At 49.3% G+C, this 26,632-nt stretch overlaps 11 protein-coding genes across 11 annotated transcripts; 5 read left to right on the top strand and 6 right to left on the bottom strand.

The window, feature by feature from the left end:
- Positions 1-75: 75 nt before the first annotated feature.
- On the top strand, positions 76-3,174 carry N7520_004733 (ATP dependent DNA ligase domain protein; the record flags this gene model as incomplete). Its single annotated transcript, XM_057138667.1, has 1 exon — positions 76-3,174. The coding sequence occupies one exon, from the start codon at positions 76-78 to the stop codon at positions 3,172-3,174; it is 3,099 nt and encodes a 1,032-aa protein (XP_056996874.1).
- Positions 3,175-3,384: 210 nt separating this feature from the next.
- On the bottom strand, positions 3,385-5,664 carry N7520_004732 (anaphase promoting complex subunit CDC23; the record flags this gene model as incomplete). The annotated part of the gene is made up of 4 exons (XM_057138666.1): positions 3,385-4,496; positions 4,549-4,732; positions 4,785-5,467; positions 5,541-5,664. 4 exons carry the CDS (start codon positions 5,662-5,664, stop codon positions 3,385-3,387), a joined length of 2,103 nt encoding a protein of 700 aa, XP_056996873.1.
- Positions 5,665-6,184: 520 nt separating this feature from the next.
- erg20 (bifunctional (2E,6E)-farnesyl diphosphate synthase/dimethylallyltranstransferase) lies at positions 6,185-7,297 on the top strand (the record flags this gene model as incomplete). Its single annotated transcript, XM_057138665.1, has 2 exons — positions 6,185-6,304; positions 6,374-7,297. The coding sequence occupies 2 exons, from the start codon at positions 6,185-6,187 to the stop codon at positions 7,295-7,297; spliced, it is 1,044 nt and encodes a 347-aa protein (XP_056996872.1).
- A 364-nt stretch (positions 7,298-7,661) lies between these two features.
- Positions 7,662-9,693, top strand: N7520_004730 (arylsulfotransferase family protein; the record flags this gene model as incomplete). Its single annotated transcript, XM_057138664.1, has 2 exons — positions 7,662-8,102; positions 8,179-9,693. 2 exons carry the CDS (start codon positions 7,662-7,664, stop codon positions 9,691-9,693), a joined length of 1,956 nt encoding a protein of 651 aa, XP_056996871.1.
- Positions 9,694-9,920: 227 nt separating this feature from the next.
- On the bottom strand, positions 9,921-11,084 carry N7520_004729 (NMT1/THI5 family protein; the record flags this gene model as incomplete). Its single annotated transcript, XM_057138663.1, has 3 exons — positions 9,921-10,739; positions 10,789-10,960; positions 11,050-11,084. The coding sequence occupies 3 exons, from the start codon at positions 11,082-11,084 to the stop codon at positions 9,921-9,923; spliced, it is 1,026 nt and encodes a 341-aa protein (XP_056996870.1).
- Positions 11,085-12,044: 960 nt separating this feature from the next.
- On the bottom strand, positions 12,045-14,401 carry N7520_004728 (Glycogen synthase; the record flags this gene model as incomplete). The annotated part of the gene is made up of 4 exons (XM_057138662.1): positions 12,045-12,174; positions 12,261-12,456; positions 12,511-13,873; positions 13,940-14,401. The coding sequence occupies 4 exons, from the start codon at positions 14,399-14,401 to the stop codon at positions 12,045-12,047; spliced, it is 2,151 nt and encodes a 716-aa protein (XP_056996869.1).
- A 1,279-nt stretch (positions 14,402-15,680) lies between these two features.
- N7520_004727 (uncharacterized protein) lies at positions 15,681-16,988 on the top strand (the record flags this gene model as incomplete). The annotated part of the gene is made up of 1 exon (XM_057138661.1): positions 15,681-16,988. One exon carries the CDS (start codon positions 15,681-15,683, stop codon positions 16,986-16,988), a length of 1,308 nt encoding a protein of 435 aa, XP_056996868.1.
- A 628-nt stretch (positions 16,989-17,616) lies between these two features.
- N7520_004726 (uncharacterized protein) lies at positions 17,617-17,943 on the top strand (the record flags this gene model as incomplete). The annotated part of the gene is made up of 2 exons (XM_057138660.1): positions 17,617-17,709; positions 17,764-17,943. 2 exons carry the CDS (start codon positions 17,617-17,619, stop codon positions 17,941-17,943), a joined length of 273 nt encoding a protein of 90 aa, XP_056996867.1.
- A 1,168-nt stretch (positions 17,944-19,111) lies between these two features.
- N7520_004725 (class I SAM-dependent DNA methyltransferase) lies at positions 19,112-19,774 on the bottom strand (the record flags this gene model as incomplete). The annotated part of the gene is made up of 1 exon (XM_057138659.1): positions 19,112-19,774. The coding sequence occupies one exon, from the start codon at positions 19,772-19,774 to the stop codon at positions 19,112-19,114; it is 663 nt and encodes a 220-aa protein (XP_056996866.1).
- Positions 19,775-21,534: 1,760 nt separating this feature from the next.
- Positions 21,535-23,000, bottom strand: N7520_004724 (uncharacterized protein; the record flags this gene model as incomplete). The annotated part of the gene is made up of 2 exons (XM_057138658.1): positions 21,535-21,971; positions 22,028-23,000. 2 exons carry the CDS (start codon positions 22,998-23,000, stop codon positions 21,535-21,537), a joined length of 1,410 nt encoding a protein of 469 aa, XP_056996865.1.
- A 940-nt stretch (positions 23,001-23,940) lies between these two features.
- Positions 23,941-26,310, bottom strand: N7520_004723 (anaphase promoting complex subunit CDC16; the record flags this gene model as incomplete). Its single annotated transcript, XM_057138657.1, has 2 exons — positions 23,941-26,156; positions 26,214-26,310. The coding sequence occupies 2 exons, from the start codon at positions 26,308-26,310 to the stop codon at positions 23,941-23,943; spliced, it is 2,313 nt and encodes a 770-aa protein (XP_056996864.1).
- Between the last annotated feature and the right edge of the window lie 322 nt (positions 26,311-26,632).

Genomic DNA, 26,632 nt, shown 5'->3' with positions numbered 1-26,632 from the left:
CTTCTTCTGAACGATTAAGCAGGTTGAAAAATCATTCAATGCCAGCTCTATGTGATTTTATTACCTTGATCCCCCATGGGATTCAAATTCGCGTTATTTTGTGACCTGCTGTCGAGTCTTGAAGCCAACCGAACGTGTAAGGCGGCCTCGACAGTCAAGAAGGATGAGCCGGACTTTCAAACCATTGCAAAATGGTTTGCCCGGCATTATCGTCATATAAGTCACCCGGAAACAGACAGGCTGGCTCTGCTATCGTGCATGTTTCCCGAGAGACGATCAGACCGAGTATATTGGCTTCAGGCTACCTCACTCAGCCGCGTTATTGGCCGCTGCTTGGGTCTAGGCTCTTCGCGCATATCAGAGCTAAATCAGTGGCAAAGTCCTGGTGGCCCAGACTTAGGACAATGCGTGGAGAATGTTATGCGTCAAGCCGAGAACTATGTTCCCTGTGACCGTCAGGTCTCGGCCGAGGAGATCGACGAAGCTCTGAACTTGATTGCCTCGAGATGCCGCTTCTCAGGTCCTCAGGTCAGACGTCAGCATACTGCAGTGGATGTCGATACAATTCTTTCATCCTTATATCGTCGATTGTGCAGCCGCGATGCAAAGTGGCTTACTCGCATGATCCTGAAGAGTTACGCCCCGGTGACACTTCCTGAGAAGTATATACTAGAGAAATTTCACTTTCTTCTCCCTCATCTCCTACAGTTTCAAAATACATTTGAAGGGGCCTTCCACATGCTTGACTCCGAGCCAATGAAACACTTCCCGCCTCGTCCAGATCGAAAATTGGCGGCTAGCCTCTGTGCCATTGCACTAGACCATATACGCCCACGGACAGGAATCAAAGTTGGGCGACCCGAGTACTATAAGGCACGAAGCATCAACCATTGTCTCCAGTTGACAGGCCACCGCCGCATGAGTGTTGAAAGAAAATACGACGGTGAATACTGCCAAATTCATATCAATTTCGAGAACAAGCAAACTTCAATACAGATCTTCTCTAAGAGCGGCAAAGACTCCACCGCAGATCGATCAGGGCTGATGCCAATTTTGGAGGAATCTCTTCAGATGGGCAGCCCACAATGCAAATTCACCCGTCGCTGCATTCTCGAAGGTGAATTACTTGTCTGGAGCGATAAACGTGGTGACATTGCGGGCTTCCATAAGCTTCGGAAATTTCTACCGCGGTCTGGAACATGTATCGGAACTGAAAACGATTCACCACCCCAGCCATTTGAGCATCTGATGATTGTCTTTTTCGACATACTCCTCCTAGATGATAATGTCTGTTTGAGGAAGCCACATCGCGAACGGCGTTTACTATTGAAAAATATAGTACGGACAATCCCTGGTCGATCTGCGATTGCTGAACAGGAAATATTGAGCTTTGACCAGCCGGATAGCCAGCATTGGTTAGAGGCCAGCTTTTCTAAGGCAATCACTCAGCGCTGGGAAGGTCTTGTTTTGAAGGCCTGTGACGAGCCTTATTTTGCTATACATTCTGCCGGAGTGGATATTTCCTTTGGCCGATGGATCAAACTGAAGAAAGACTACATTCCAGGCCTTGGGGATACAGTTGACCTTGTGTTGATTGGTGGATACTATGATGCCAGAGACGCTGCATCTCTTCGAATTCCTAAAACAGTGAAATGGACACACTTTTTGGTGGCCTGTCTTCTGAACAAAGAGGATGTTCTGGAGTCCAGAGATTCTCCTCGGTTCCGAATCATAGATGTGGTTGGACGCCACTGTATGCACCACAGTTTGATGCAATCGCTCAATCAGATCGGAGAATTTGTTGCCCAAAATTCTGAAGATATCCATGATTTTGAGGTTGAATATGGACATGCCAGTCTTTCTAAAGCTACCAAACTTTTCAAGAAACCATTTGTGGTCGAGGTAATGGGCGGTGGCTTCGAAAAGCCTTCTGGGGCGAGGTACTTTACCCTTCGGTTTCCTCGCATTTTAAAGTTACACACGGACAGAAGCTTTGAAGATGCGGCATCCTTCCAGGAACTACAAGTTCTAGCAGAAGAAGCTAGATCTGCATCTATCACAGACCCATCGGAGGAGAGAGAACTTTGGCGCAAACGCCTCAAGGTTGGCAGCGGGCTCAACCAGTATATTGTACAAAGATCAGAAACCCCATCTTCCCAAAATTCGAGTGCAGAGCCAGATTCCCATTCAGGACCTGAAAGCTCAAACGGAACAGCGAGTGATGAAAACTATTCTGGGTCATTTCCAAGTTCTCCCCCACATCAGCCCTCATCCCAGAAAGCTGTGAACAAAGAACGATTGAATAAGTTTGACAGTGCTCCTGCTTTATACGTAGACGAGACACTGCTACCAATCGACTTGGAACGTTCTACCCCGAAAGCCAATGTTCTATCCGAGAATGAGAATTTGTCCCAGCGACAAACCTGTGGCCAAAAGAACAAAGCCTCGCAAGATCTCGAGAATCCGACCAAAATAGCAAGGGATGAATCTGGTGATATGAAAAAGGCGAAGGCGACGCGCTCAAATGGCCAAAAAGCAATCAGCTTGATTTCCATGCATCGACAAGAAATCTCAAGCCGTGAACATGCTACATCGGAGGTAAAACCTCCCAAGTCTCCTTTAACAACAATCCCAATATACATGCCAGGGACCCCCTCCGAATTCAAGTCCTCAACAAGACCTAACGACTCCCTTCTCCATGAGTTCTTGGACATTCTAGGATCCGATAATACAATATTTTCTTTATCTGAATCCAACCCCTCCGCCGCGTCGAAGGGTATGGCATTCGGCATTGTTCTTATCAACACAGCCGGAGAATCATTGGGTAAAGAGATTCACAGAACGGCAATATCTGTTTCTCGGGCTATCCAGAAAAGATCATGTCCCCCCAAAGGGGCAATATTCTTCTTGGACTCTCTTATTTTGGAGCGGAACCTTTGCCCTGAGGATACGAATTTCTGTTTGCGCACTACTTGGACTGATGTTGGCAAGCAATACTACTTCGCATGTGTTCGATGGGATATATCTGATCACACCCAGTTGCCAGATTTGAGTTCTGGTGTTGAACAAGACCCCAGGGCCCCCCCAGCTCTTTTGGTCAGCTTTGATCAGGGGGACATTCTAGCGCTGGGGGAGTATGTATGCATCGACCCGCCATTGCTTTTCAATGGTTAGCGGAGACATGTACCTACTAGTTCAAAGCTGGAATTCCAGTTGCCAGACATCAAGAGAAAAAAGTCAATATAAATGTTCCTGGATATTATTGGAAGAGAATTGCGCCAACTCGTAATGATCAATGACCAGGACAACACTAAACGCCATGCTATCATGACAATGGAGATAACCACCCACAAATAATGCAATAGAAGACTGAAAGGAGCAAGACTAACTATCACCTTCCCGTCTGGCTCGAACATCACTCATGAGCGCTCTCGCCTCTTCGACTTCAAATCCATCTTGACAAAGCTCTCCAGCTAGTTGGTCCGCACGGTCTAGGTCACCATGTCGCAGAGAATGCTGCGCCAGCCACAAGCGTGCCCTAGATGTGGTTGCCGTGGGACCAGTGCCATGGTGCCATGTTTCAGTAGCGGTGGAGTCATCATTCTGCATGGCAAATGATGAGGTTCGAGGACGAGGCTTCCGGCGACGTCGTCTAGGTCCGTCTTCATCATCGCCAGAATTCTCGGCTTCATCGCTATGCGTAGCATGTTCAGAAGCAGAAGAGTACTCGTCGTCCTCGTCTGAATTTCCATCTTCATTCACAGGAGCACCGCCGGATTCTTGCTGCAGGGTTAATTCCATGTAGGCAGACGCTTCTTCTTCATTGTCAAGTCGTTCATAAAGAGTTGCAATCTGGTGTAATGTCTCTGCATCGAGAATCTTGCGGGCACCAGGGCCAGGGCTTGCACCGATGCCTGAAGCACCGTCTGCATAATAGGCTCCAGCAACCAGGGCACGCTTTAGAGCTTGAATACTCTGCTCGATGCGGCCCATCTTCGCGTAGCACGAGCCTACTGCCTGCCACATTTTCGGGTCATATGGTTGAAGGGCAGCTGCTCGTTGGTAGTAGAACAGGGCATAGAAAGACATGTCGAGGACTTCGTAAGCCTGACCCAGACCGTACCAAGCACGGTAGTCTTTGCGATTGACATCAACAGCACGGCGATATGATTCAATAGCGGTATGTGTGTTTTTCATCTCTATATACTCGTGGCCCATAAGGGTCCAAGCCGACAAGAAGTTGCGGTCGAGTGTCAGTGCACGCCGGAAGTACATGACCGCTTTCTCATGCTCGGATTTCAGGGAATAGTAGTTTCCCACAACACAGCACGTTTCAGGGCGGAATTTGTCGGTGGCAATAGCAATCTGAGCGACGAAAGCCAGTTGGGGTCGTGCACCCATGACATATAATATATTGGAATAGTGATCAAGGCTATCCAACCGGTGTGGAGATGTAGCCAGAATTTCATTGAATATCTCAGCCGCTTTGTCAAAGTCTGTTTCGGGTTAATACATTGGAGACTAAATGATATATGACATTGCTCTTACCTTTGTCGTGGTAATAAAGCAGTGCTTCTTGTGTCTGGAGGAATGCGTTGGTAGGGAATAATGTTTGAAGTTGTTGAAGATCCTTGTATGTCTCGGGTGTGGTTTGATAAAGTTCCTGACTGCTGTAGGTGTGGAAGATCAAGGTCATGAGACTCTTTGGTAGACGGTCCACGATTTGTTTCAACTGCAAGCGCTGTCAGTGTGATGTATCACATCGGTTCCAGTCGACAACTTACGTCTTCATTATTGGCCAGGAGGTCACCCAGCTCTTGCCATGCCCCCCAATGGAATGGGTTCTGATGTACACTTTTAATGAGCCACTTCTTCGCCAGTTCCTCGTTCCGCCCCTTCAGTAAGACGACGGCATAGAGATACTCTAGCCATCCCTGTCCCTGATCCTCAAGGCCCTCGGAGCTGCGTTCCATCAGCCAGCCTTCCAAGCCACGGGCGAGATCCGGTAATTCGCGATTGACCGCCGTTCCACCATCCGCTGGGCCCAGCACCATCTCTGTTTCCTCATCCTTGCGCTTCTCTCCTGCCATGTATTTCGCATATAGGGCAAGGAAAAGCGATTTTTGACTGAGTTTTGGGTATGGATTCCTCCGCGGTTGACCTTTCGAACCTTGGAATGGCGATACTTTCTCTTTGCCCTTCAGAGATGTGCGCGGTTGCTTCGATTTCGAGTTTGGAGAGGCTACAGACAGAGGTACGGGAGGTGTGGTCGGAGGTAAGAATACCGCCGCACAGCGGTCATATTCTCGAGTATCAAAGTATGATTTGGCCAGGAGGTATTTGTGGGATTCTCGGGCTTCCATCACCGCTTCGGCAGGGTCTTGTGCGCCTAAGTATGGGTTGATTGGTGGCATGGGGGGTTCTGCAATATCCATTGAAGATTCAGCGTCGGTGTCTTCATGATTAACTGGTAAAATAGAGTCTAGCATCTCTGCTGCCCTGGATGGCGACATTCTTGTCAGCTTTCTTCAACAAGTGACGCGGTATAGATTGTTTTTGGGTGTACCATTTTGAAGATTGGTATAGACATCGTTCTGAGCATTTGATCGCAGACTCTTCAAATCGGTGTCTAAGTTCTTGGATAATTTCCTCGGTGATTTCCATTGTTGCCATCTTCAACAGGGCCTCCCAATGGGGTGGGGCGGAGGGCGGTGCAATGACTTTCGTTGAGATGGAGGTTTGCGGTACCTAGACCAAGTCACACATTGGTTTCTGTTCCACTACCAAGCAATCTCAGTTTCCGGTAGCGCAATGGAGATTGCAAGCGCGATGCTATCGCGACGTAATTCTCGGGCAGCGGCGCGTGTGGATGCGATGGGCGCAATCTAAGCTGCAATTGACTTGGTACGTCAGACGAAGAGCGATCAATGAGAGTTAAGATAGTAAGTTTCCAGGAACTTTTCAATTGAATCAGCACGGTATAGTTGACAAGAAGCAAAGCAAAACATTAAGTTGAAAGTCACGAGGAGCAACTGCAGCTGTCAACAACAAAAAGCACAAACACGCCAAGACCGCTGTTCCCCTCCGCGGGGAATTTAATCCCAATAAACTAAACTCAATGGATTACATTGGCTTACGTTGACTTCCTTTCTCAACATCCACTCACCCCTTTATTACAGTCAATATGGCTACCACTACCAAGCGTGCCGATTTCGAGGCTGTTTTCCCCAAGCTGGCCAAGGATCTTCTGGATCACTGCAAGCGATACAACCTGCCCGATAACGCTCTCGTGTGGTTCGAGAAGGTGAGATCCAATCCATAAAAGCGTCTTAGACCAAAACCTTTCTAGAATCATGCTGATCCCGATATTTAGTCTCTCAATGCCAATGTCCCCGGTGGAAAGTTGAACCGTGGTCTCTCGGTCCCCGATACCGGCCTCGCCCTCCTCCAGAAGCCCCTGAACGACGAGCAATTCGAGCAGCTGAGCATTCTGGGATGGCTCACCGAGCTGCTCCAGGCCTTCTTCCTGGTCAGCGATGATATGATGGACAGCTCCATCACTCGACGTGGTCAGCCCTGCTGGTATCGCCAGGACGGTGTCGGCCTGATCGCCATCAACGACGCCTTCATGCTGGAGTCCTCTATTTACCTTATCCTCAAGCAGCGCTTCCGCTCCCACCCCGCCTACATTGACCTTGTCGAGCTCTTCCACGAGACCGCCTGGCAGACCGAGCTGGGTCAGCAGTGTGACCTGATCACCGCCCCCGAGGATAAGGTCGACTTGGACAACTTCTCCATGGAGAAGTACATGTTCATTGTTACCTATAAGACCGCATACTACAGCTTCTACCTGCCCGTTGCTCTTGCCTTGCTCTACTTGGAAGTGGCTACTCCCGAGAACCTCAAGCAGGTCCATGACGTCCTGATCCCTCTCGGTCAGTACTTCCAGATCCAAGATGACTACTTGGACAACTTCGGTGACCCTGCCTTCATTGGCAAGATTGGTACCGATATCCAGGACAACAAGTGCTCCTGGTTGATCAACCAGGCCATCCAGCGCGCTACTCCTGAGCAGCGTGCTGTTCTCGATGCCTCGTACGGCCGCAAGGATGCCGCAGAGGAGGCCAAGGTCAAGGCCATCTACAACGAGATGGAGCTGGAGAAGGTTTACCACGAGTACGAGGAGAAGGTCGTGAAGGAGATCCGCGAAAAGATTGCTGCAATCGACGAGTCCAAGGGTCTGAAGAAGGAAGTCCTTGAGTCGTTCCTGGCCAAGATTTACAAGCGCACCAAATAGATCACTAGACGTATGGGCGCCTTGGGATGAAAAATGGAGTGTAAAGTTGATACCCCGCGCTTTTGATGTGTCACAACAGGATACAAACTTGCGATTTAGGTTTATATAGCCTGTTAATATGAATTCGGGGGCTAACTACCTCTCTTGTACAACTGTTTTCCAGGCATAATAGATCTCTAATCTTTAGAATAGTAAGATCGCACTCTATCAAATCAGGTGCCCTGTTCAGTATCCAAATTTAGGCCGGCCATATATAGAGGCGATCCAATACATTGATTCGCAAGCCGCCCCACTTAGTGCGTGTTGGTGCAGTAAATCCCGGCTGCACCCCCCGTCGCTCTTTTTAATCCTACCAGGAACCACCATGTTCCTATCTCGTATACAACCCTCTCAAACTCGACCAATTTTCAACTTATCATCAATTCTGATCACACTGTGGCTGCTGCTCTCAACGACAGCCGCAGACCAAGCAAATCGCTTCCGCTCGGAGAAATATGCTTATGGCTTCGAGGGCCCGTTCCCACGCCAGCATTACTCATCATCGGGCCTTCTAGGTCCGATCTTGAATTACTGGGAGACTAGCGTAGCATGCGATGATGGGTTATATACAATCATTGCCCCGCGTGGGGAGGCGGTGCGTCACTCTGGTCCAATGATTCTGGATAACCAAGGCCATATGGTGTGGTTTAAGGAGTATCAGACGACTTATAATGCCAATGTGTACATGTATAAGGGAGAGCGATATTTGACCTTCTGGGCGGGTAATGATACGAGTCGAGGACATGGGGAGGGGATGTTGTACATGGTGAGTAATGTTTCCATTGTTGAGGAATAGATCTTGGATTTGGAAGGATTCAACTCACCACTAATTTATTTTATAGCTCAACTCCAGCTATGAGGAAGCATATAAACTCCACGGAGTAAACTATTTCGCGGACTTGCACGAGTTCCATATCACCTGTGACGAGACGGCCGTTTTCACAGTATATGATATCAAATCTGTAGACCTGACCTCAACGGGTGGTTTGGAAGATGGCTGGATATACGATAGCGTCTTTCAAGAGATCGATATCGAGACTAACGAGCTCCTCTTCGAATGGCGCGCTTCAGATCATTTCTCCATTGGCGAGGGTGAGATTGATAGCAACGGAGCCGGACGTTCAAAAGAACACCCATGGGACTGGTTCCACATCAACAGCATCGACAAGGATGAGCATGGCAACTTTCTCATCTCCTCGCGGTACTTTAAGTGTCTTGCATATATCAACGGCGTAACCGGTGACGTGATCTGGAAACTCGGCGGCGAGAATCACTCATTCACCGATCTATCAGCTGGCGCAGCAACAAACATCAGCTGGCAGCATCACGCGCGATTCCAACCGCGATACAACATTGCGAACAAAACAAGAGCGATCTCCGTTTTCGATAACTCTTCGCGCGGAAAAGGCGCTCCGCAGAATCCGAGCCGTGGGCTGATGATCGATATCGACGAGACGGACATGACTGCCATAGTGCGCGCGGAGTATTGGAATTCCATGGCGATCAGCAGCCAGTCTCAGGGCTCCATGCAGGTTCTGGATAACGGGCATGTACTGATCGGATACGGGTTCAGTGCTGCGTGGACGGAATTCGGCGCGGACGGGGAAGTGCTATGTGATGTGCATTTTGGTCCGAGGGAATCCTTTCATGAGAGCGATATTATCTCGTATCGAACTTTCAAGCAGAAGTGGGTTGGAATGCCAGTAACTGCGCCCGATGTCGCGCTGTCGGGGACTACGGCGTCTGTTACCTGGAATGGGGCAACCGAGGTTGTTACTTGGGTGTTGCAGGGGTCGTTGGTCAATGTGACTGACTCGCCTGATTTTACGGATGAGGATGGGATCAGGCGGTATTCAAGTGGGTATGTTGAGGATGTTGGTTTCCTGTTCGTCTCTGCGATGCCGAAGTCCGGGTTTGAGACTAAGATTCCTATTCCGGCTGATATACCGTACCGCACTCTTCGTCTTGTTGCCCTTGATGGTATGGGAAGCTCTCTGGGAAGGACACGGGCTTTGGAGTGGGCACCTGAGAAAATGAATGAAGAGGTTGCGGTGTTTGCTGGTGATGAGAAGGTTGAGACTGTGTCACAGGGGCATCACATTGCACCCACACTTATGTTTGCCATGGGCTTCACGAGTGCTGCGGTGATTTTGCTTTGCGCATGGCTCGTCTGCAGGTATGTCTATCCCGAATATCCTGGTCTATCCTTCTTCGGTCGAGGCATTCATGGCAAAGACGAGGGGTGGGAGGCGGTTCGATCGGGCGAGGAGCTAGATGACTTGGATGAATCCAACGACCTAGAGTCCGGAGAACAAGATGAGAGCCCGTTGTTGAACGATAATAGAGGCAGGGGGTAGATAGCCTTGTATCCATCGCATTGTACATTATGCATATAGTCATTGGCGTTAAGATAGAATATCCACGGTTGCATTTCTCAGCTAATTTACTATTTTCGCGCATCAATCGAAAGCAAGTTTCTTCATTTATTCAAATTCCTAAGGCTAGTCCAGACTAAAGAGTGGAGCCTGGTATAAAAGGCGAATCTCTTGCTCTTGGCAAAAGTGCCATTGGTTCAAACCGCAGCTTAAGCCGCAGCAACCTCCAGACGCTGGAAGCCACCTTTGGCAGCCACCTCTTCCTGAAGCTTAGCCATGCGCTTCTGGTCACCAGTAGGATCAGTAGAATCCGCATCCAGATCCCAGGATAGGTACTTGTTGGTGTAGTTGGACTGGAAGTTATCATCCAAAATACCAAGACGCTTGCCGTAGCGAGTGACCTTCTCCCAGTCACGAGCGACATTCTTGAGGTCCTGACTGAAGTAGGCGTAGGAACGTTCAAAAATCTTGCGGTTGACAGGAGTCGCCATAATAGGTTTAAAATCGACATACTCCTCATAAGTTGTGTTCGGATCAGCCAAGACATCATCCGTAGCACGCTTCACAGCACGCATGAACTTGGTAACACGCTCGGGATTCTCGGCAAGGAACTTGTCGTTGGCAATGTACAGGATAGAGCAGAAACAGCAGCAGCCCAACTCGGCGAGCTGGTCAATGCGAAGCATCTGGACATCGGAGCGGGGTCGGTTCTGCTCGGCGAGCCACTCGGCTAGCTCAACCATCTGCACATTCTCGAGACCAATACCCGCATCAATTTCACCGCGGATGATGGCCTTGGTCACGTTCATTCCGCAGCGCACGGCGGTGTAGTCGTCGGCGGTCATGCCGTAGTACTTTGTGAGCTCGTCAATCTGAATCTTGCCGAATTCACCGACGTAGCCGATGCGCTTGCCCTTCAGGGAGCGGAAGTCCTCGGTGATTCCGCTGGACTTGAGGTAAACGACGCCAGTGAAGGGCTCATCGAGCAGAGACCCGATCGAGGTCACGGGGAAGTTGCGAGCCTTCGCCTGTTATGAATTAGAATGAATATCTCTGATAGGTTCGGTGATAACGTACCGCCAGCGTGTGGATCATGGCCTTGAAGCCCATGTCGACTTTGCCGCTACCGATGATTTCAGTCACATCGGAGGGGTCATTGGGCTCGAGCAGGGCAACCTTGAGGCCTTCATCCTTGAAGTAACCACGGGCCTGAGCGAGGTAGAGGGGGGCGTGGTACGGGGTGGCGTGCCTGAGGGATAACACTCAGCCTATATACTTGACACCAGAAGACAGACACCAAAGAAAAGAATCCAAATAAATCAGGTGCTGTTGTCATACCAGTTGGTCAGGAAAGTGATCTTGTCCGTAGCCATTTTGGAGATTGGAGCAAGAACTGTTTATACTTCTATCGAGTCAGCATCCCCGACACAAGCGTATCCGCGTTCAAGTCCACTATGTTAGCCAACAAGAAGCGAAACACACATAGTAATCATGAACACGAATACAAAAACAGCAAAGGGGGAACAATCAAAAGTCACGCATGTCCTTTCGCTAGAATTATCTAGATCAAGTTTTGACAGTATAATCTCAGAACAGCCAGACTGCCATGGTAAAATGTGATTGCTCATCGTATCTACCGCAGCAGCCTGAGCCGAACACCTGTCATGCGTAGCACTGACTATTATACCATGTACAATACCTTGACCCTATGATCATCATAGCGGACAACAGTCCAGGACCCCCGGAGGGATCCAAAGCTAGGACGTGCGCGGCTCCATTGTAGAGAGTACCGTACCAAGGTAGACTTGATGATCGGTGTCGAAGAGGTAGGAAGGTAAAAAGATGATTGAGAATGAGTCAATTGAGAATGGAAGAGGGGGAGAGTGGGAAAAGGTGCAGGAGGGGTAGAAATACCCCGGAGTGGAGTTGTCCGCCAGGATTGTTTCATCAATAAAAGGGTTCACCGGGATGCGCAAATCATAGTCGATTCTCCTCATCAGAAGCTCCAGGATTTCCCTGATTGGGTTCGGTCGTAACTCTATTGTAAGTTTTATATCCACATACTTCCGAATACAACCGGATACACCCCGACATCGCAGACCCAGACTAAATTCTGTTGAGGCAAAAAGTACGTTGAATTCAAGACTAATCAAATTCCAGTTCAAGAGTTAAAACAAATATGAAGGCTTCAAGATGCATGGATATGAAGGTCAAATTACAAGGTGACTTCAGGTAGAGAGGTCCACTCTGGGAGAAACAAAAACAACACCAAATGCAAATCCGTGGATAAGTTGAGCAAGTTAGCAAGAAAGAATGACGGAGAAATCCCAGTATCACGCGTTTTCAATCTTAGGGGTATCTCCGTTTACCGATATGCTATCCAAGGGGGACTGTGGCCGGTCACCAGACTTCCGAGTCCGGAGCGTGAGTGGATAAAAGTGATCATCGGGTTCTTCCTCCTCACTGTGAGTGGGTTAGCTTTTGGACTATTACGGAATGACCCGAAGCATGCATGGGACAAAAGGCGGAAATGTGGGACTCAAACGTACGGAAGTTTCCAGGCGACATAGTCTTCTGTGGTCAGTCCTTCCCGGCCTTCCTGGAGCGAGGCAAAATCACCGGGGGTCATCATGCCGGTACGATCGCGAGGAGAACCTGGAACAGACAGGGGGCGAGAGATCTTCTGGTCTGTGCCACCGATGATATCGAAATAATCCTCTTTCTCATCGAACGAAGAGGGATAGGCTATGATGAACATTAGTGACTAGTCGTGTAGCTGGGGGGAAATGGAAATCTTACCTCTGCGGAGAGCCAATTGGCGTGCCTTGACGTACTCCAGACCCATCCGCTTCCAGTCAAGTAGATCACTCAATCTCTCAGTCCGGTTACGCTGGTTAATTCTTTGACGTCGGCTCTTCGTGGTGAAGTTGAACATGAAGTCGGTCAGCTGGTTGACTGAGTCGTCTACTCCCTTCGACCGACGGTCTACGATGTAGATACCGTAGTCAGATGAGTTCTCGATCAGCTCTTCCATGTAGCATCCAAATCCTGATAGATTGGTGGTGATACTTGGCACACCCATCACCGTGCACTCGGCGGGAGTGTATCCCCAAGGCTCGTAGTAGGAGGGGAACACTCCCAAGTGGGTTCCACGAACAAAGTCATCATAGTCAAGTGGCAGCACCGGGTTGGAGGAATTGAGGAACTCGGGATGGAACACAATCTTGACGCGATCGGAGGAGTTATTGAACAGTTCCACGCGGCGTAGCTGGTTCAGGATGGGATCCTCGTGGTCATTCACCATATTGTGCGTGACAATAGGAGGGAGGCCGTGGCGTTTCATCGCAAACAGGCGGCGGCGCAGAAGCACCCGATCCTGACTAGTGATAAGGTCCTTCTCGTCGGGCATGTTTTCACCCTCCCTCCACGAGAGACAACGCTCATACATACGCTTGCCAATGCCTTTCTCGATGTTCTCAATCGTGTCACGGAGGGACTTCACCACGGCTTGGCCTTTGAGAGACTCCACAGTCAAAGAAGAGGTTTGCGCGGGCATGATGATAAAGGCGACCACAGTAGTGGTCGAGCCACTGGTCTTCAATCGGTGGTTGAGACGAGCCAGACCTTCGATGAACATATCCACACCCTTATTCCGATACTCGTACCGACCAGCGGTGAACATGTACAGAGTGTCATCCAAATCGAAATCATTGTGACCGTAGAAGTGACCACGAACGAAATCATTGATCTTCTCCTTGGCTTGTGAGTGCAAGTTCTGGAACTCGTGCATAGCGGAAAATTTCTTGACATTCAGACCGTTCGGGAGGACACCGTCCGGCTTGCGCTTCAGCAGGTGCTCACTCTCAAAGGCCGTAATGTGCGAAACTGTAGTGAAGACGTCCGCACTGTGTGCAGCCGCGCGCTCAATGCAGTACCGGTGGTAGATCCCGCGCTTTCCAGCCTCAGCATCGACATCGAAATGCTGGAGATTGTTGTAGAAATCCACCGAGCCAGCACAGAGATAGCGACCCAGCAGAGTAGCATGTGTGGTGAAGATGGTAGTCAGATCCATGTGGCGTCTCTTGGTCAATGGCAACGCTACACCAGCCAGCCACTCATGGAAATGAGCGACCACAGCCCGACGGCGTTCATGAGCGATATACTACGGTACATGGAGTCAGTTATCTCGCCATGTATGATCCTTTCAATGGAGATCGACGCGACTTACCTCACCGAGGAACCAAGCAACCAGGTATCCAAAGACGATCGCCTCATTGGTTTCGTGATCGGCAGCGGGAGCCGGGATGCCGGAGGTATTCCACAGATCGCCTTTCCACTCGTCCAGCCATCGGTAACCCGTCCCGGTATTGATGAGCAACACCCTCGGGGCACCCTCGATCAGCCAGCGACCGTAGACAATCTCAATGCCACGTTCCTTCATAGAAGCGATGGTATCGCGCATGGCTGGACTGGACGGAGTGAGTTCTTCAACCTCTACGGCTGCTGAAGCTCGGTTCAAAGGCCCGATCAAAGTATAGCGTTCGCCGTACTCAGCCGTTGTGACTGGGGCCTTCGACTTGAGCACCGAGTAAATGCCGCCAACTCGGTTGGCTACCTCCGTCGCCACCTCGAAGAGCATGTGGTTGCGAACATCGCGCTTGAGCGGCTCAGAGCCATTCTCGTCAGCCATTCTGAAGGAAGGTACCTGATGACAAAAAAATGAAAATCAAAGTTGAGAGTGGGAAGAGGGGAAAAGAAAGGTTGAGCTTTTGGGTGAACCAGAGAACCCGGGAGGATTGAGCTCCGGACTCGGTCTGTGCGGGGACTACGCGGGATCCCAGTTTTTGACTTCCCCAGAGTTGGCTAGGGAACAGGAACAAGCACAATTTTGGCAGGGGAAGTACTTTATGAAGCTGTAAGAAGCTGACTATGATATTTTAAAAAAAGAATTGAGCCCCTTCTTCTCACCTCACCCAGCCCCCAATAGCTATAAGCTTATAAACTCCGTTCGCGAACACGGTTACAGTACAGGCGGAGAAAAAGAACGTCCCGCATACTAAAACCGGGCTAACTGTGTCTGGGCCACACAGTGTCACCAAAGACCTCTTGGTCCTTGGTTCATAGACAAATTTCCACTTCTAAAACCAGTTTATCGGTCAAACTTGGTATGATTTTTTTTTCTATATATAAGACTAAAGTACTAAGGAACAGATTTTTATTTTTTTTACCCCTGACCAAGTTTCAGGCCCAATGTAACACTTTTCAGAAATTGACCTTCGTATAGTATGATGCGGTTGATACTTTTGAAAGTATATTTTTTTCTCTGTAGCTTGGCATTAGCTCGGCCCGTGACCGTCGATCTGTGAAAAATTCTACTTCCAATCATGGGCGTTTTTTTTCCTACAGATTTTGATCCTTGCGCGGGGACGCCACAGACGGCAATCCGGTTTTGTGGTGAAGCTCGTCTGGGGAAAGCTGATCGAATGATGTCATAAGTGGATCCCACGATCTGTCAGTGCTTTTTACCCACAACTCATCCAGGCACTGCCAAGTAACCAAACAAAGCTAGGATGTGTAGGTATCATCGCAAAAAAAAAATATATTCTCAGGTCCTATGGACTACCTTACCTTGGAGACCTTGCAATTTAGTCAATGAACTAGCAATATGCTGAATTCATTGTGATCATCATTGTTTGGCCCTTTATGGCAGGTCCACCCATAAGCACAAATCTAACTCTTTGATAGCATAAGACTCAGGTAAAGCAGTAGTTATGAAGAACAATGCGATGCTTGCCATTCTTGCATAAAAGTATCAAGATCTTATCAATGATCCGCCGATAACAATGCCCACTTTTCTCTCCGCTCATCCATTTAATGGCGTTTTTCGCTTCCCCAGCTCCCTTCGATCTATCTCTCCTCCAATTGAGCACTAATTATACAATTTACTCCAACCTTGGCCATGCCTCGTCATGGATAGACACTCACACTTAGATTCCACACCTGTCTCGCACCAGCTTCCCTTTCCGTTCAACATAGCATCGCGAATCTGGCGCCGATTATGGAATGGGATCATATCTTGTCAGAATGACTCACCCACATCTGGCCCTAGAAGACCTCTGACACCCTCTCCGTCCCCTTCCGATGAAGAAACACCAAGTTCCTCGCCCAGCTGCCGACCAGTTCCCTACGACCATGTCTCGTCTCTGACGGACGTGGACTACCTTCGCGGTAGCATCAACCGGGATGGTCTATCACAGCGTGGGTACTTGAACAAATTGCGAGTAGTCAGTACAGATATACATACTCGAAGGTCCAGCGTAGACTCTTATTATGACATGTTCGATGACAGAGTAGGACGACAGAGTTCGCACCTGCCATGTCTGCCCGATTTCTCAATTATCGGATCCCCGAACAACTCTCTGGCTGATAGCATATGGCTGGGTCTCCAACAATTAGGGATTTATACGGTAACTGAGATCCAGGAACCCATTCATGCCACATCCTGCCCTCCTCCATCGACTGAAATTACGGAGTCTTCGGTACAGGGTACTCTGGACGAATGCCTCCTTTCCGCCAGAGCTCAACCTCTTCCCCGTAACACTCTATCGCCAGAAATTAAGCCTTTCATGCCATCTTCACTGCCTAGGTCTTCACTTTCTGGGAGTCAGGAGTCCCTGATAGCCACATCGTACCCTTCTCCATCAACTGAAAGCATGCCGGAGGGGCTTTCATCACCGCGTAGTCTGCAAGAACAGTCCCCTCCAGCAAGAAAAGGCCACCCTCTTCCCCGGAACTCTTTCTCACGAGCGATGGGACTTTTCATGCCATCAACACCCTCCCTCTGTTCATCGGACGCTGACACGAGCCAAAATGCTAGCCCGGAAGATAACAACAGCGATATTGACACGCTTCCAAGCCCACGACCTCGTCTCCCTTCGTTTGGTTGGACCCAACACCGCGGCCATTGGCTGAAGAATCGCTGGCTGTCGCAGACAGCCTCTCTACCACTCACTCCAGATCTACCAGAGTCACAGGTTATGATCCCAAACCACCAAGGCCAGTCAGCCAGTGTCTCTGCATCCGGTGATTCGGATGAGACGCAGATGCAGAGCTCACGTGGTCGGTCTCGTGAAGCGTCTAGCGATGAGTACAACAGCTCAATTCAGTCGCCTCGCTTATCATTCATGTCCGAGAATATTCGTTGCCGGCAGTCTGGCAGTTTCTTAAGCTTTATACCTTTTCTTCCGCTGACTTTGGCCACAGGTACGGTTGCGTAAAAGCGAAGGCTCGCCTAGAAAAACGGAAAGCGCTTTTTCTTGTCTCTTCTTAATTGACTTTGCAATATACCAGTTTCAATTTTAAAGAATAAAATTTTCAATGGGTGTGGACTCGGCTTTGTCACTGCTTTCAAGGTTTTGCTAGACATTAAGGGTGGATTTAGTGTTGGTTTAGAATTTGACATTGAAATCCGTGCGCAGGGTCCAGCACGCCATTCTCACAATGAAACCGTCTGCAATTGAATTTCTAAATTTCCCTATTTTCTCTTCTAGAACAAGGCCTATGACATCCTATTTCCTATTAGACCTTCTGTAGCTTGACCAAAGACTCTGACCAGCCAAGGATCGATGTCCATTCGTTGATGAAGTCATGTCTCCACAATGACTTCACTATGCTGTCACCTACCTAGGTTAACAATTTTTGAGCTCCATGGAAAGGTATTTAAAAGCTGGCGAGTATTCCACAATAGAGCAATTCACACAAGTCTTCCAAGTCCATTCAACCTATTCACAATCTCAAGGTACGCGGTCGCTCAAACGCCTCAACTGCTCCGAAGAACCGACAGAAGCTCACCATGAATCAAACAGTCTTTCCCACTTCCACCCCAACCTCTACACATCTTTCACAATGGTTCGCGGCGCCGAGTACGACAACGGAATCCCCCAGTCCGACAACCCCATCGAGGCCGGCGAGAACAAGATCCACGGTGCCGGCAACGACGTAAGCATGCCAATTCAATCCACGACTCCTCAATCCATCTAACATATCCACCAGAATGCCCCTCTGAACCACACCCAGAAGGTTGCCCCCATGCCCGAAGAGACTGGCTCACAGCGCGAGGTCTTTGGCGGCCTTCCCAACAGCGGCCACCCCCACTCTGGCAGTGGTAAGGGTGGCCACGAGCCCAAGACCCTTGGCGAGAAGAAGGGTCTTGGTTCCCAGCCCGGTGTTTAAATTATCTACGCTTTTATGATTTTATTTTTTTATCCCTTGATGGGAAACACCTTTGAAGCATTAGGTGGTACGAATTACGCATCTTTCTATGTATACGTACACTACGCGATTTGGATTGGAGTTGGGAAACAGTTTCTAGTCTTTTGGCTAGCAGAGATTCAATACCGAAACAATGTACAAATACGCACTTGTTGAATTTGTTATTAGTAGGATATGTAAGGTTCCTCGCTCAACGGAGCTTCATGATAATTTGGATGCATGAAAGGCCCATATATTTATCTACCAACAGAGCACGAAGACATGAGGCCTTGATTAACATTATAAGTAACGTTGAACTTAAGCCACACATACTGCTCAACATGGGCTTAGTATCGCGGCCGAAAATCACAATCACATCAGCCGTCAATTAGATACATCACTGTTGTTTGTTTTCAAATATATTCAAATGGTGTATAAGAACGATCGTAGAAACTTTGTGAATAGTGTTGGCAAGATTTCTGGTGTTTCTGCTAAGCTAGAGGGACGAAGGTTGGTAGCAAATAGCGCTATCTTGGGGCTCTGGGATCTGCAACCAGGTCAAGAGATAACGTTTAGCCTAGATCAGCCCTACAAGATATACGATAAGGATATCATTACATGTAGTTCAGTATCTAATGCAGACGCCGTGGCCATTTTTAACCGTGCGCACTCGGACCTGATAGATGTAAATATGTTTACCTAAAACACGTTATAAAACATGTCACATAGATGACACAGATCTTCAAGCCATCATAAGCAATTACAATGCACGGGACATATAATGTAGTATATATTACCAGGACTTGAGAGGAAAATGAACGCAAACCTTGAAAATGCGTTTGGATTTAGCATATGTTTTCGCATAATCTGCCAGCTATTCTCAAATACCAGCACTATTACGTCTTGGTAGCCAGATATCTACAGTGCCATCGCAAAACTGTCCGACAGACCGATCTTGCGGGTAGTGGTGTTCTTTGTTTCGGTTTCTATAAAGACAAAAAAAAACAATGCACATCGAAGAGCAGGACAAAGTACAGAACCACAACCTGCTTTCATGAAGCGAAAGTGGAGCGTTCGGCGTTAAAATTGTCGCATTGGGGTCGTATAAATGGTTGTCGCATTGGGCGTAGACCAGTTGCTTTGGGCCCATTCAACAAAGAGGGAGCTTCTCAAGAATAACCAGCACCGCTTTGTCGCCGTGGCCTTTTACATAGTCTATAAGTTCCTCCGTAACACCAACAATACCTTCAGCCTTCAGCTTCTCAACCTCGGCCTTGAAGCCACCAGAAACCCAGATCTCATCCAGAATCGTCGCAACAACAATTCCATTTGTCTTAGTAACTCGAACAAGTTCGCGCAGGGCAGGGTCGGGGCCGACGTGGCCAAGGGTAAATGTGCCGACGCAGACCACTGTGTCGTAGGTTTCGTCGGGCTTCGCGATAGGTCGATTCATATCCGCTTGATCTAGATTTCGATAAACACCAGTATCTCTGGCAATGTCAAGCATGGGGATCGATAGGTCAATTCCATCGATTGCCTTTGGGCGGGCAATTGACAGGGCTTGTCCCACGAGTCCGGTTCCACAACCTGCATCTAGAATGATGCTGTTGGCGGGGCCATTGGCTTTCTCGTATTTTAGGGCCGTCTGGGCGACGAGTACAGGAGCAACATAGCTCTGAGCCTCATCTCCGACCTCGTCGTTGTATGTTGCAGCCCATTTATCGTAGACGGACATGCAATCTTGACTGCTGGGACTGTTCCGGGCCTGTTGAAGATAGAGAGCCGGGGGTGGAGCAGGAATAGCAGGAGACATGACGGTTAATGATTCGAGATAGGATTTGTTGAAAACCTGAAGTCAACTGATTTGAAAATGAAGCCTTGTAAAATTGTCACTGTTTAGCACAAGTTTGGTTGGATTTTCCTTCCAGTTCCAGCTCGTACGTGTCTCGTTCTTATAACTTTGAAAACCACATGTATGAGTAGTTTAACTTACAAAGATTCGAGACCATGGCGTGATACGCAACGATGCGGGGTTTTCGCGAATTCTACCCAAAGGGATACTGCGTCGTCGATCGATGATGTCGGTGGATAATGATCCCCGGCGTACCCCGACTCTGTAGACGAAGAAAAGGCACTTGCAAGTAATAACATCTGGCATGGATGCTCTACTTAAACATAGCTGGGAACAAACCGTTGTAAACGTCGCTATACTTACTCTTCCTTCCTGCTCCCAGCACCAGGCCACCATTGAGGAGAAAAGACCCTCCACTTTCCCGCATATTCTCAACGCCGAGAGACAAGACTTGGTGAGCTCGTCAGGGCCAATAATTTCATAGTGTATGCCCGCGTGCATTTTCAACTGCGGAGACTGCTTGCATGCGCATTGGCAAAATCTTAGTATCTGTGCAACGAAAAACAGGTTTAGAAAGTCAATTTAAATACGACGTAGAATATGTGAGCATGATCGATTCTCCGTAAAAGGATTGTGTCAGACTGTGGTTGACCAATCTCCGTCAAGCCCTCTTTCTTAGGAATCTAATATTCTCCGGGGTATCAGGCTGACTGGCTATTCTTTACGCTTTAGTAGTATCATTTGATCCCTTTTCTCCATCTGATTAATGCTTTGTTTTTATCAAAGCCACGAGGCGTCGTTCTCTTCACCGATCCTGAAAGAGATGAAGGCTTTGGTTCAGGGCGGTACCTGATGGATTCTAGATGCGGGGATCTGTCGATCAAATCTATGGAATCTTCTCAATAAAGTGGGGTGGATCAGATGTGACGCTTTGCGGAGTCCCGGGGCTCAGTGCTCCTTTCATTCACTACAACCAAGTTGATAGCCTTTGACAGATGCGGAGGGCCAAAGGAGGGGCTGGTTGAGGAGCATGTGGGGAGCCCTAAAAGGCTACAGAGACTGGATCCCACGAAGTAGCGATTTGCTGCCGAGGCCTCGAATAGAACCTTGGAAACACCTGCATTTGGGCTTTTCACCGTGATTAACACAGGTCATTGGCTTTTATGGGAATGGTTTCTTTTGAATTGTTCGATTGTCAATCTCGTTTTCTTCACCAAGCGCCATAAGCCTAAAAAAGGCTCTTACGTGGTCTGACATGCTCGTCGAGCATGGACCCCACCTTGGCACAGATGACGCCGTGCATGCAGGTGCCAATATAGTTGTGTTTCTGGGTGATGCTATTGTATGGGTCCATATCATTTTAAATCGCGCAAATACAAATACATCGTATAGTTTCCTCTCAATTCAATCGACTGTATGTATTCACAATATTGATATTGATACATATCGATGACTCAAGAGATCATCACATTCTATCTGCTGCTATGAATGAAGAAAATATATATATTCGCAGTGGTATCACAAAAGCTCGCGCTCAACGCCGTGTGCCGATGATGGAAAGAAATCCACTAGTTTGTCGTCTAGTACACCCATCCCGTTTATATGATTCAGTTCCAAGGGTTGTGACGGGGTATTAACATTAGTAAGGAGTCATGGTCGTGCCCCATGGATGACTGAGAAATGTCGAGTATCGGCCTAGGGGAAGACTCGGATTTTATCGTTTATGCAGTGCCAGATGAGATTACGTCGGCTCGGAACTCATACATGTGTGAGCTCTCAAGCAGCACAAAAGATTCATATCGCAAGCCACGCTCTCTGCCATAGTCGTCAGACCATGGGTTCACGCTGCTGTTCCAGACATTGCTGTAGCCTTGGAATAAGGAGCGCCAGTAGCAAGCCTCCGCAGCTGGCGTCAGGTATCGCTCTCGGAAAGTCTTGGCGCTGTTCTGTGCAATGCGGCGCGCGGCTTCCGTGTCCTCGACTAGAGGCTCGATCTTCTCGGAGAGATCGCTGAAATCGCGCTCCACTTCGACATAGTTTTGGTATGGTCCATTGGCGACGAGTAGGTAATGGTGATGTTGGATATATTGGAGTTTATGGGCGACAATCACTGAGTTGCAGGCTTGTCGGTATTTGAGAGATGCAGAATAAGCACGTCCTGAAAAATTCAGCGATTGATCTTACAAATGATACGAGACAAACATCGAAACTCACCTTCAACATGTGCAATGAACATATACTGGCAGTGGTCCTCCATCCTGAGCACATTGGTCCCAGTAGCCCACTCCACCTGTTTCACATCCCCCCATGTTTGATCCCGAGCCGCCTCGATCAAGGCCCTGCGCAACTTCGGAGCAAAGCTCGGTTTGCCACGCCATACCAACTGGGGCTTCTTGTCGTCCCAGGGAATATCTGATCGCTGGATCCGGTCCACAACCTGATCAAAGGGTCCAATATAGTTATTTGGGTTGTCCCATGCCCAGAAACTAAAATCTGGCATCAGCCACACTCCCTGTTCCACCGGAGTGCGCGCAAAGACCCAAACAGGTAGATCAGGACTTGTGACATCTTCTACCTTGTCCTCTACCGAAAATACAAATTCAATGTCACGTTTGGAGACTCGTTCTCGATCCGCGGCCAGCGCACGGTGGATCGAACTCAGCACCCCCAAGATTTTGCGGCGATGATCCTCACCCTTTGCGCGCGCTGCAACCACATGCAAATGGCCGCGCGAAATGAAGGCGCGCGCCATACCATGCTGGAGATGGATCTCGTCTAGGTCCTCCGTGGCGAGGCGGCCATGCGCACGCCAGTAGCGCTCGCCACGCGCCACATCCTCGAATAGACCTGGGAAAGCAGCTTGGCATTGCGTCTCGTCGAAAGATTCGTTTGGAGCGTCGCGCGGGTAATCCCATTTCCAGCTGGGGGAGGGAGAGGTGGGTTGTTGGAGGCCGGGTTCAGGGCAGGAGAGACATGTTGAGCATTCAAAGGTGGTAGAGGTTTGACAGGCACAGTGGCCGGCGGGGATGAGTTGGGTGAGGATTGGGTGAATGTAGTCGCGGTCGGAGTTCATGCCATACCAGATGGTCAGAATCAGACTACATAAAAGGCATACAATGACACATAGGAGTGACAGGCCGCGTCGCGGCCTGGGTCGTATCAAGGGGTAGTTGTAATTCGCGGACATGTCGCGAAATCAAGGCCCAAGGGCATTCAGGGCATGCTTTAGAAGTGGGATGGTGGGACGGAGAAGAAAAGGAGCAAAAGGGTCGAAACTTGTAACTCCACATCTCCAATCTTCCTTGGGGATTGATTGACATGTTTCCAAATGATCAGCGAACAATATAAAGACGATTGGTGTATAGTGGAGGCTCAGGGAGATTGTGGGTCTAGAGGCGTCATTGTCCAAAGTTTGACTCCTTGGGTGCCTGGGCAATGAGGGCCCGCAACGTAAGTGGCCATTTGACTGCATGAGACTTGCGTATGCGCTGATCCATGGTATCTTTAATGAAGTCCAATAATATTCCTTAACAGATTTATTAATTATAAGGGTAAAAGGTAAGGATGAGGTATGTCCTTGTTTGGATTTTACCCATACGATTCAGGGTCCAATAGTTCCGCATTTTTATGGAGAGACCAACAACCCTATTGATACCCCCTAATGCCCCACGACTTAGTTATATCAATCACCATCACCATACGAAAGGCGCATTTTTAAAGATTTCCTCTGCTAAAGAAGTACATATACATGTGCTATTCACATGTAGGGCCGGGAAATAGTTTCGTGATCAACAAGGCTTAGCTGCACCGCCCCAAACGATCGACTAAAGCTAAATGAAACACCAGCTGTACACTAAAACGGGAAACATCTACAAAACTTTTAGTATACTCAAGAATAGGTCAAAGTATGTAGCGAGTATGTAGCGATGTAGTGATATCTTAGTTCAGTCTTCGGAAGGTCTTGTCTATGAATAAATGCTATAATAAAAGTTCCAATGCTGCCTCCCAAGTCCCAACAAATCTCCAATCCTCTCCCTTTTGCATCACCCTAACGCCTGTTTGTGCATGTAAAAATACATAAATAGTAACAGCACAGTACTCCCCGCCAAAAAATGATTATCTGGGCCCTATTGTCGAGATTCACTTCGACGATATCGATGCCGACTCCGAACCGGGGGGGTCTCATGCATATCCGTGTCCGGGGTGGCGGGTAAGGCCGGGTGGCGGCGCCCAGGGCGCACCCGCCCCAACGCCCGTCGCAACAGTCCATCAGCCTCCTCATCCAGGTCCATCTCAATATGCTGCTCCATAGTCCCAGATCCAGATGCGTCGGGTGTCGCATGTGTGACCTCGTCTGTCCATTCTTCCTGGTATGATTCTGCTTGAAGACGTCGTCGTGGCTCAGGTGCTGGGCGTTCCCTGCGGGTCTCACGAGAGCGGAATGACGAACTTGCACTGTTAGAATGTGATTTTGAAGGTCGGATCCCTTCCTCCAATTCCTTGAGGCCTTGTCGATCCTGCTCACGACCCTCCATCGACCAGAGCTCGAGTGCTCGTGACAGTAGCGTCCCTGCAACACCTGCACCCCCGGCCGCATCCCCACCCCCACTAGCTCCTAATACCCGGACAGCTTCGTGCAAGGCTGTGACGGCCTCGCCTGTACGCCCAAGCTCCAGCAGGAGCAGACCCCTCGAGGTGTGAAGCGACCCAACCAATCCCCGGTCTTCATAGCCCCCAACCCCAGAGGCAGTTGCGACGGCGGCGGACCCGCCCGCACCACCACCCAAGAATGGTGAGTAGCCCATACTGCTACCCCCGGCACCTACACGTAGACACTCGTCGAACTCACGCAGAGCTTCCCGAAGATTTCCCATCCGGCGCAAGGCATGACCCAGGTTGGCGCGGGTCGCGACCCAGGCCCCTGGTTCGCAGTGAAGAGAGCCCGCCAACTTCAGCGCTTGTCGGAATAGGTCGACTGCAGATGAAAGGTTATTCTGATGATAATGCACCACCCCAAGCTCGTTGATAACCAAAGGATCACCGCCGAGAGGTGTCGATGGCGATTTACCAGGAGTAGGGGTATTGCCTGGGGCAGATCCTGTTGACATGGCAAAAGCAGCAGAGAGATACTCGCTGGCCAGGGACATGTTATTCAAGGCCAGATGCTGCATCCCTAGGAATAGTTGTGGCAGATGGCTACCCTGGAAAAGCCGGGCGGCTGTACTGTAGGCCGCAATTGCTTGATCATGCTCACCCTCTGCGGCAAAGGTATGGGCAAAGCCAATCCATGCTGGTGCCGAGTGGGGGTCCAGTAAAGAAGCTTTGGAGAAGAAGCGCCGGGCCTCTGCAATTTTTGACACCGCCAGGTAGTAGATTCCAATGGCCAAGTATGTGTAAGGCTCCTCCGGCGCATGATCAGCCAGTAAATGTGAGAGCAGGAAAAGGGCGTTGGTGGCACCTGTTTCGTAGAGACAGGCCAGATGAAGAGGGTAGACTGCGGGCGCATGGCCCAGGTTATTATGCGCCGGAATACCGTTATTATTCGTGTTCGTTAGGTCATTCGACTGGGCGGTGGAGAGAATGGAAGAGGTCAGCTCTAGGGCTTCTGCGAACCGACACTGGGTGTATAGCGTTTCAGCACGAGACAGCAATATATCGGGGTTCTGGGCGAGGTTGTAGTGAGTCGAAAGGGTTTCGGTTGCATTCGACAGGATCGTGGGTGAGGAGTATTTGGAGAGACGGGTGGTGTACAGCATTTTAGTGAAGTCGGCTGCTTCTTGGGCCACGGTAGGATCGGGTGAAGGGACTGAATCGAAATCTAGCGACTCGAGGAATTCAAGTTCCTCAGTGGGGGACATGAGTGAGTTCTTCATGAGCTGGTCAAATGCCTCAAAGCATTGCACATCGATTCGCACCGCGTCCTGGTAGCAGGTCTTGGCACGGTCAAATGCATTCTGCTTCGCAAAACAGAGACCTCGCAGGTAGCACATGGATGCTTCAAATCGAATGCTGCTATCATCGTCCTTTTCTGGGTCCTCCATCCGCTCGCCGCGACTTGTTGGTGTTTTCCCATTGCGCAATGTGATATGGCTTTGCCCATTTAGATGCTGGATCTTCCGGCGGCTATTGTCGTTGTTACGGATCAAGTCCGTGGGATTGTGTTCGCCCAGAATACTGAGGGCCTGTTCGAATTGGTTCTGTTTAATGTAGCAGTGGGCTGCAAGGTAACGACAGGCGGGGTTTCGAGCTACAAGGTCGCCGCGGGAGAGAAGAGCTAACGCGCGTGTGAAGTTGTTGTTGGAGAAATGGACTTGAGCCAGCCAAAATGCATCCCCATCGCTGTCTTTAGTAGGTTGGTCAGTCTAGCTAGTCTCTCGAGCTAACCGCAGCAAGAACATACTTGTGAGTGCAAGGACCTTGTCCCCAATGTAGATAGCAGATTCATGTTGGCTGCGATTAAACGCGTCTTGCCGCCAGGATCGCAGGTACTCTTCCATCACCACAAATCGGACGCTTCAAGCGGCAGAGAAGTGAGTTGTAGAAGACAAGCTACCATGTAACTCACGATCCAAAAGGAATTTGTTCCAGCACCGCGAAGGATCCAACCTGGTCGCATGGGCGGGTCGCGGGTTGTGGACAAACAATGGCCCGTGCACTGTACCCAATTAGGCGGGGCGAACAATGTTCAATCTCGCTCGAAATGTTAGTGGTCATGAGCTCATGCTAAGGCGTGCTGTAGATGCAGCTCGTTGTGAGGCAGATTATAATAGGTAAGAAAACGGGAAGATGGAGAATATTCAAGTTGGTATTGCATTGTCT

Source organism: Penicillium odoratum (assembly GCF_028828045.1).
Source record: "Penicillium odoratum strain IBT 22623 chromosome Unknown utg000004l_segment0_segment0, whole genome shotgun sequence".
Classification (NCBI taxonomy): domain Eukaryota; kingdom Fungi; phylum Ascomycota; class Eurotiomycetes; order Eurotiales; family Aspergillaceae; genus Penicillium; species Penicillium odoratum.
Note: the sequence above shows the minus strand (reverse complement) of the source record. Positions and strands in the feature narration are given on the sequence as shown.